This window comes from Grammomys surdaster, unplaced genomic scaffold (assembly GCF_004785775.1).
Source record: "Grammomys surdaster isolate TR1022 unplaced genomic scaffold, NIH_TR_1.0 242, whole genome shotgun sequence".
Taxonomy (NCBI): Eukaryota; Metazoa; Chordata; class Mammalia; order Rodentia; family Muridae; genus Grammomys; species Grammomys surdaster.
Window position 1 is genome coordinate 9,640,787 of NW_021604687.1, and position 9,535 is coordinate 9,650,321.

The window sequence follows — 9,535 nt, forward strand, 5'->3', positions numbered from 1 at the left end:
CTTGCCTGATTTTCTCTTGTATCTTGTAATGATGAAGTAGGAAGCGATGTAAAGGACGGCAAAAAGAAGAAAACATATCTGAAACACAGAAATGTAACGTGTCACCTACATTTTTGCCTGTCATTTTTATAACCAAAAAGAGATATGTCTTTGCTATTTAAAGGAAATGAAGGCTCTATAACTACTGAAAAGGAAAACTTATGGAAAGTTCACAAATGTAACATTTTGATAAAAAGTACTAATACGTGAACCGGTCAATTGTTCTACTTAATACTATTTTGGTGAGAAAGCCAAGTGCAAGGTTTCTTTTCATAACTTGAGAAAATGTTTTTCAAAGTCATGTAGAAGTGTGTAAGGAGCCACACCATCATCGACAATTCTAAAACCTGAAATTACTGGGCCCACTCTGCCCTCCTGAAAAGCAAAGCGTGCTAAGAGCTTCAGTAACATGTGATGGACGTGCTGGCACCACAACTGACAGACTCAGTCACATGGAGCTTTAGCATAAAAGAAGCATCAGAGATCAGTGTTCAGTAAATATGCCACATATTAAAATTCTTTATTCAGCTGTGGCTTAAGTCTCAAAGATAAATCCCACTTTCTTTGTCTAATCAAGACTGTACAGGATTACTCTACGTGACCTGAGGTTTTACTCTCCACGAACGGCAATGCCCTCCCCACTGTACTTGTTAATGGAGGAAGGAGCTGGCCAGCTTATCACTACTGATTAGAACCTACAATATACTCTCAAGGATTTTAACATACAGAGCACTGTTCGTCACCACACCACTAGATCAGCAGGCCTACTAAACTCCCTCTTATGAACTTTGGCATCTATTTGGCCACACATCAGCCCACAGTCCCCTTTCTGGTATACTCTCTATTCTATGAGCTCCAACTGTTTGGTTTTTCTATGTGTAGACTTCACTTGGCAGAATTTCCACAGAGTATCCCTTGATGCCCTACATGGCACAGTTTCCTTAAAGCTGAAAGGCACACATCAGGATCACCACATTCTCTTTACCTGTTTATCTGCTGGCACACACATCAGTTGTCTCTATAACCTGACATGGTGAGCCCTGAGCACAGTGTCTCTCATACACCAATCCATTTCCTTTGAATGTGGATCCATAATAGAAGAGGTAAATCACTTAGCATATCTGCTTTCCATTCTGGAGGATTCATCATACTGTTCTGGTGCCAGTGTTCAAGTGCCATATCTTGAGGATATGGTGCCATATCCTCAAGAGAACTTCGCTCTTGTCCTTTGGAAGCAGCCATTACAACAGATATGCGGCGAGTCTTCCTTTCCATTTCTCCATGAAAAGGGGTGCTAAGTGCATTTTCATGTGACTGTTGTATATTTGTATATCTTCTTTTGAGAAATGTCCACCCAGGTCTACCCATTTTTATTTGGGCCATGTGTGTTGTACACTGTACTTTATTTTTGTCAGAGCTAGGGCAACAAATAGGTAAACAGGGAAGGTCAAGAAACAGGATAGCCACCAAAGACCAAATGCTAAAAATAAAGCCTCACTCAAGCTTATGAAGCATGTTGAAAAAAAACTTGACTTTCAAAGTGCCAAAATCTAGTGAGCACTCTGAGCATGGACCTCTCAGCAGGAGTTGGTGGACATGTAATAAAAAAAGACTTCAGACTTGGGTGGTAGTGACCCCTGTCTATGGCATCCACTTAGAAAACAACACTGGAAGTGGAGAGGCGCACCAAAGACTGAGTGCCAACATCCTCATAAAATACATGTGGGAAACTGATGGAAGAAAATCCTAACATCTGTTCTGGAAGCCTGAAGCTGTGAAGGATGCTGGCCAAGTCAGGTGGTGGTGGTACACACCTTTAATCCCAACATTCGGGGAGGTAGAAGCAGGCAGATCCCTGTGAGTTCAAGGCCAGCTGGTCTACAGAACCAATTCCAAGACAGCCAGTGCTGCACAGAGAAACCCTGTCTGGAAACAAACAAATAACAACAACAACAAAAAAAACTGGCTAACAAGAAGATGTTAGTAGAGTTACAACCTCCTCCTGAAGTTCTCTGGAGCACAGAAAATGGGTCAACAGAAAAGCTAAACGCTGGTGAAGAAACATAATGAAATAGTGGTCTACAAAGCAATGGATGTCAGGCTCCATGAGCAAGCAAAGAGAGTAACTTGGCAGTAAAACAATGAATCCTAAGGTTAAAGTAGGATGTGAGACGGCTAACAGAGGCTTCCTGAGTTGATTCATTTAGTAAATTGTTTGCAGTGGGCTTACTACATCTAAGAACCTATTCTATTCTAACACTGGAGACACTAGTGAGCAAAGGTGTACCCTTAGGACACATTCTAGAGACAGCAGTAGCAATAAATATAAATATGTAACAGACAATTAAATTATGGGGTGTTTGAGAATAGTATGGGCCTAAGAAAATAAGGAGTACCATTAGCACTGGGGGCTCATCTCACCAGGATGTCATCTGAGGAAGAATGGCAGGACAAGAGGAGCAAGACCAGCAGTATGCGATGTAGAGATCATAGTAACGTCAAGGGCCTGAAGCAAGATGGCTCTGGTGTGTTCAAATGAAAGGGAAAAATAATAAATGAAATGTAGGGACTGACAGGAGTCTGAGGCAGAGAAGGCTCTGTTACAGGTGCTAGTACTTGCTTACACATGGTAACTAACAAGTTGTTCTGACCCTGAGGGAGACAGAAATCCATGTTAGAGTCTGAACAGAGAGGTGGCATAATCAGACTCAGGGAAGAACTTACCCCAATTGCTAGGGTCGCACATGTGCACACACACATATTATATGTATGTTTGTATGTATATATGTATCAGGACAGAAGCAGAGACCAGGAAAGAACTGAGCACAAAACACGGCGGGAGAGGCATCACTCAGACCTGTAGAGTAAAACATTAAGAAACGATTGAGTTGTGGGTGTTTTGAAAGCAGGCCTGCTAGAACTTGTAAAGATAAACACAAAGTTCTAGTCCTGAGAAACTGGGAAGACTGAGCTGCAAAGTCCTGAGTCGGGAAAGATTACAAAAAAAAAAAAAAAAAAAAAAAAGCTTCAGAAGAGGAGGAGCAGGCTCTGCTGAGTTTGAGATATACACTCAAAGGTAGAAAGCCGAGTGAGAACAAATCTATACTGTTCAGGAGAAAGGTTAGACGACACATTAAAACACAAAGAACAACCAGCAGATGACACACAATGTCCTCAGGCTGTGGTGTAAAAGCAGGCAGAGAAGATAGATAAGTCTGAAAACAGAGCATAGCTCTCGGGCATTCGGCAGCAGTGCAGAGGCTGCCAGACAAACAGTCACCAAGGGCAGGGCACCTAGGACATCTCCTGACCCACATGGAGGAAAGGGGAATTTACAACAGTGTCAAATACTGCTGACAGGCCAAGCAAGATGAAGACAGAGGATTGACAACTGGATCGCTGGCTTGGAGGTCACTGCAACCTAAACAAGAGTTGGTTTTCTGGAGTAATGGGAGACAAAAGCCTGGCTCAACTGGATTCCCAGAAGAGCTGGAAAGAGAAATGCAAGCAGAGTTCTTCCTTAGTGCTGCCACAAAGCAACGGGGTTGTGAGGAGGAAGTCAAAGTCAAGAAGCTTTTTTTAAAGTGAGAAAAGTTACAGAAGGAAGAATGAAAAATCCAGCAGTCATTATAACAGAAGAGGAAAATGGAGTAATGCTGACATAACTTACGCAGCTGAGGGACTCACAAAAAATCTTTCTGTAAGGGAATCGAGGGGCAGGAAATGAGTGAAGGGGGAGGAGAAGGACCATAGTAAGGTCGGTGGTGCAGTTGACAACTGGCTTAGGTAGCATGAAAGTCATTCCAACTTTAACAAGAGATGTTTTCTGAAGTAGTAGAGACAAAAGCCTGGCTGAAGTAGATTCTTGGACGATGAACAAAAGGTCTTGGGAGCCAGAATGCAAAGAAGAAACCAAGGGGAGGCCATGTAGTTAGGAGTACAAGCAAAGCTACAAATTATAAAACCATTAAGTGCTATTCAAATGGAATAAAAGCTACTGGTCATGAATATAAACCTACATCTGTAAGATACTGGGACAGAAACCAAAGAACTGACTACAGTGTGGTTTCCCAAGGTGGACTGAACGCTGTTCTCCTCCACATGAACACACCTTTTCCTCAATGAGAGCCTTACAGACAAGTGAACTGAATGCAAGCTACCATGGTGCATTCTAATCTCCAGGAACAACAACAACAACAACAAGTCCCTAAGCTAAAAAGGGAGTAAAGCGTTCCAGCAGCTCACCACTAAAAGATGAGACACAGACGACAGTAGATGGGTGAGCTCTGAGGATAATGAGCTTCCCTCTACTGCCAGAAAACAGCAGTCATGCTACCACTCCTCCCAGAGAAGCCCACAGCACTTCTCAGTGACATCCAGCCTGTGGAGAAGGCAATCCAAGCCCTTGGAGCCATTTGCCTTTACTCCTGATTTGAACTGAGGGACCTAGTCCCCAGTGACTCAAATTTAATATATACTATTAAAATTTAATAACCTTAAATTCCAGGTGTAACACTGAACTTAGATTCAAGCTGGTGCATTATAATAAAATTTTACTATTTAGCTTTTTATTTAAGATCTAAAAGTGAAAGATGCCCAGCTGGATCAGAAACATCTCTGCCCACCCTGAGAGCTAGGACCTATTTCTGAGAGGCTCATTGTCTGCACTAGATTTATGTTAATATCATTAATTCAAAATATAGAGGCATAAGTATGATGAAAGGCTACAAACTAACCATCAATTAGAGCAATTTTAAAACATACTTCTTTAAAATTACCCCAATGACAAGGAAAAGTTAGGACCCAGATCAATAAAAGACACAAAGAGCCTTGAAGACACCATATCCTGACCCATCCTAGAGGAACCACTGTACTCAAGAGCAGTGGAAAAGAATCCTCTCCCACAACCCTATGCCCCAGAGCTGCAGCTGGGACCTTGGGGCACTTAGGACCCAACCCTCACCCAAACACATGATGATGATAGAGAACTTTAAGAAGGACATAAATAACTCCCTTAAAGAAATACAAGAGAACACAGGTAACCATGTAGAAGCCCTTAAAGAGGAAACACTAAAATGCCAATCCATTTTCCTTAATATCTCTTAAGGACTCAATTCCCCAATAAAAAGATGTAGATTAACAGACCGGATACATAAACAGGACCCAGCATTTTGCTGCATACAGGAGGCGCACCTCAGTGACAAAGACAGACACTACCTCAAAGTAAAAGTCTGGAAAACAATTTTCCAAGCAAATGGTCCCAAGAAACAAGCTGGAGGAGGGGGGATGGGTTGGGGGTCTCTGCGTTGAGGGGAAATGGGAAAGGGGATAACATCTGAAATGTAAATAAAATAGCCAATAAAATAATAATAAAAAAAGACACAAAGAATCAAATAGTTAATTTAAGAAATATAAAACAGGTACTGGGGAGATTACTCAGTGAGTAATGCTTGCTATAAAAACATGAGAACCTGAGTTCAGATCCCCAGAACACATATAAAAGCAAGGCTCAGCAACATACATCTGTAACCTCAGTGCACAGGAAGCTGAGACAAGCAGATCTTGGGGGTTTACTAGCCAGCTATTCTAACCCACAGTGAGCTCCATGATTTAATGCACCACTGTAGGCTAGAACTTTTCTCAATCTCCTTTAATAAGAGTTCAACCTCCCTCTAGCCCCAACCACTAGTGGTAACTTTCTAGGAACAGTATGTTGAAGCACAGGTTATTAGGATATAGGGGAAGTGGACCTGTTTAGAAATAGTTCTTTGGGGGCAAGTCCAATCTTTGTTGTTCTCAGTCCAGTACACTAGCAAACGCCAAACACAAAACAGCAGCTGCAGAGCAGTACACTTGGCAGACACCACACACAAATCGGCAAGGGCAGTTCAATCTAGAAGAAACCACGAGGCTTGCAAACCAGCCTGAGTTCACCATGGAAATGACAGGAGGCCGCAGGAACTCCATGAGAAGTTCTTTGGTGAGTTTCTATGAAGTCACCACAACAACTCGATGTAAAGTGAACCAATACATGCATGCTCTCGGTGAAGAATGAAACATGAGGCGAAGCGAAAGCAAGCCAACGCTCCAGCTCCCACTGTCCATAGAGTCGCATTTATATTCTTTGTAAACATTATGTATCCTTTCATGTCTATAGAGTCGCATTTATAGTCTTTGTAAACATTATGCATCCTTTCATGTCTATAGAGTCGTATTTATGTTCTTTCTAAACATTATGTATCCTTTCATGTCTATAGAGTCGTATTTATATTCTTTCTAAACATTATGTATCCTTTCATGTCCATAGAGTCGTATTTATGTTCTTTCTAAACATTATGTATCCTTTCATGAGACTCCTCCAGCAAAACATCCTTCCAGCTGTGTCACCTTCAGGAAAACATTATTTCACCTGTCTGCTTTAGCAAGACATCCTTTCACCCGTGTGCCCCAGCAAAACATTTGACATAACTGACTTTCCAAGAAACCAGAAGTTGTCCACTTCACACCACAATTCACAATACAATTCACACCATATACAGACAATTCATACCATACACAGAAAATTCCACTTCACACACATACATGATTAGTAAGATAAATATACAAATATTTCTCTATTGTAGTCCTGGCTATGCTGGAACCTGTTCTACCAGCAAAGCCGGCCTTGATCCCAGAGAGCCACCCGCCTCTGCCTCCTGAGTGCTGGGATTGAGTTTCAATTTTTATTCTCAGATAAGAGTGGAGTTAGGTTAAAATATATGAAGTAAATCAAACGATAGAAATAAGATAAAGTAGACCCTTAAATTATTCTATAAAATAGAAAAGGAAGAGACATTTCCAAAGAAGAACAGTGCCCTTCTTGTGAGATCCCTTTACTCTGTTATTCTTCATGACTGTAAGGCCAGAACCACATAGCCTATGCTGCCAAGTTCTGTTCCCCGCCTAAGATGGAGCCTGGTCCCTCTTTGGATTATATTTGCATAAACTTTCCTTTGTTGCTTATTTCTAGGAACAGATAACTCCATAGACCTTTGTCTTTTACAAGTTGCAGGGTTAGCTGGGTAAGGTCTCACAATAAGGGTACCATTCTCTTTATTCCAGTTCTTCTCTTTCAGCACAAACCTTTACTCCAACATGACACTTCTGGTGGTCTTTTTCTCTTTAAACTCTATGTCTTGTATTTCTTTTTGCACTTTTGGTCTTTTTTCATTGCAGACCTGTTTAAGAGGATCACTAACAACTGTGTAGCAGAGTCGGTGTTAGACTGTTTTGAAATCTCTGCCAATAAAATTAGCTCAAAGCTTTTCCATTTAGCCTTAAGCAACTTTTTAGGACAAGCCCAAAAGCAGTGACATTCTTTGCCTAAATATCGTGAGTGGTCTCTTGCCCAGTTGCTAAAATTGTTCTCCTATGAAACCTCTTGAGATAGAATTCAATTGTCCAAATAGCTCTCAGCAATTATGGCTTCTAAGCTCCTACTACGATAGTCCATGACACCATTCAACTATTTTCCTAGTCCAAAGTCCCAAAGTCTTGCATGTTTCTCCCAAAATAGCATGGTCAGTACTATCACAGCATTAGTCTACTCCCTGGTACCAATTCCTGTCTTGGTTTTCTATTGTTGTGAAGAGGAACCATGACTTCAGTAAGGCTACTTACAGAAGAAACAGTTTGTTGAGAGTTACAGTTTCAGATGGTAAGTCCATAATCATTATGTCAGGGTGCATGGCAGCATTCAGGCATAAGGCTCCAACAGCAGCTGAAAGCTTACAGCCTGATCCACATACGCAAGGCAGAGAGGGTCAGGGAGGGTGCTACCTGGGACCAGCATGGGCTTCTGAGACCTCAAAGTACTCCCCAGCAACACATCTGCTCCGATAAGGCTAAAAAGAGGTCATGGACTATCGTAGTAGGAGCTTAGAAGACATAATTGCTGAGAGCTATTTGGACAATTGAATTCTATCTCTTTATCTGCTCCATAAAGTTCTAATTCCTCCCAAACAATTCCACCAACTAGGTACCAAGCATTCAAATATATGAGCCTATGCATCCACTGTCATTCAAACTACTGCAACAATCAATGAGAAAAGAGGCCATAAATGTGAAAGAGAACAAGAAAGAGTATACTGAAGGACTTGACAGGAGGAAAGGTAAGGTATAAGAGATATAAAAATAGGTAAGGACAAATGTAACCAAAAGTATTAAAGATATCTACAATGAAAACTATATAGCACTCAAAAACCTGAAGAAGACACTAGAAGGTGGAAAGATTTCCAATGTTCATGGACTGAGAGAACTAATACTATTAAAATGGCATTCTACCAAAGCAACCTACAAATCCAATGCACCAAATCAAAATACTAACGTTTTCCACAAAACTATAAAAAGCAACCAAAACATTATTTGGAGTCACAAAGACCCCTTAGTCTTTAAAACAATTCTGAGTAAAATAAAGTATGACTGGAGGTACCACAATCAATTCTTGACTTCAAAATACAATACTGCACCATACTAACAAAATCAGCAGATGTACAAAATAAAAGCAAATATGTAAAGCAATGACTAATGGACCAAAAAATAAACTATATATCTACAACTATATGGTTCTTAACATATGTTCCAAAATAGTGAAGAAAAGGCACTTATCTTATACAAATAGTACTGAGAAACTGAACAGCCACATATAGAAGGTTGAAACTAGATCTCTATCACCTACCCTACACAAACATCAACTGAAAAATAGAGCAAAGATCTTAATGTAAGACTTGAAACTATTAGAGGGAAGCACAGAGGAACCACTACCTGGTAGGACTCCAATAGCTCAAGAAATTAAAGCAAGAACTAACAGATGAAATTATACCAAATTAAAAGGCTTCTGAGGAGCAAACAAAACTACAGTGTGAAGTGTTATCCCACAGAGTTAAAAATCTTTGTCAGCGGGCAGTGGTGGTGCACGCCTTTAATCCCAGCACTTGGGAGGCAGAGGCAGGCGGATTTCTGAATTCGAGGCCAGCCTGGTCTACAGACTGAGTTCCAGGACAGCCAAGGCTACACAGAGAAACCCTGACAAAAAAAAAAATCTTTGTCAGCTATTAATCTGAAAGAGAATTGATAACCAAAATATTTTAACTCCAAATTTAACAGCAAAAGAACAAATAACCCAATCAATAAATGACACATGATCTCAACAGATACTTTAAGTGGAAGGAAGGAAGGAAGGAAGGAAGGAAGGAAGGAAGGAAGGAAGGAAAGAAGGAAGGAAGGACAACATCCTTTGCTATGAAGGAATGGAAACCAAGATTCCATCAGCCAAATGGTTCTTATCCAAAATGCTGCTGAAGATGTGGACAAAAAGGAACCTTTATATACACTGGAAGGTATATGAATCAATACAGCAGTCACTATAGAGGAAGGTATATGAATCAGTACAGCAGTCACTATAGAGGAAAGTATATGACTCAGTACAGCAGTCACTATAGAGGAAGGTATATGAATC

At 40.8% G+C, this 9,535-nt stretch overlaps 1 protein-coding gene across 1 annotated transcript in view; it reads right to left on the reverse strand.

Moving 5' to 3' along the window:
• The window catches only part of Lmbr1 (limb development membrane protein 1), a 139,623-nt gene that overhangs the window by 123,919 nt on the left and 6,169 nt on the right, over positions 1–9,535 (reverse strand). Inside the window, exon 2 of the mRNA XM_028774682.1 lies at positions 6–78. Within this exon, the coding sequence (XP_028630515.1) occupies positions 6–78 (73 nt within the window). The remainder of the gene's footprint in view (positions 1–5; positions 79–9,535) is intronic.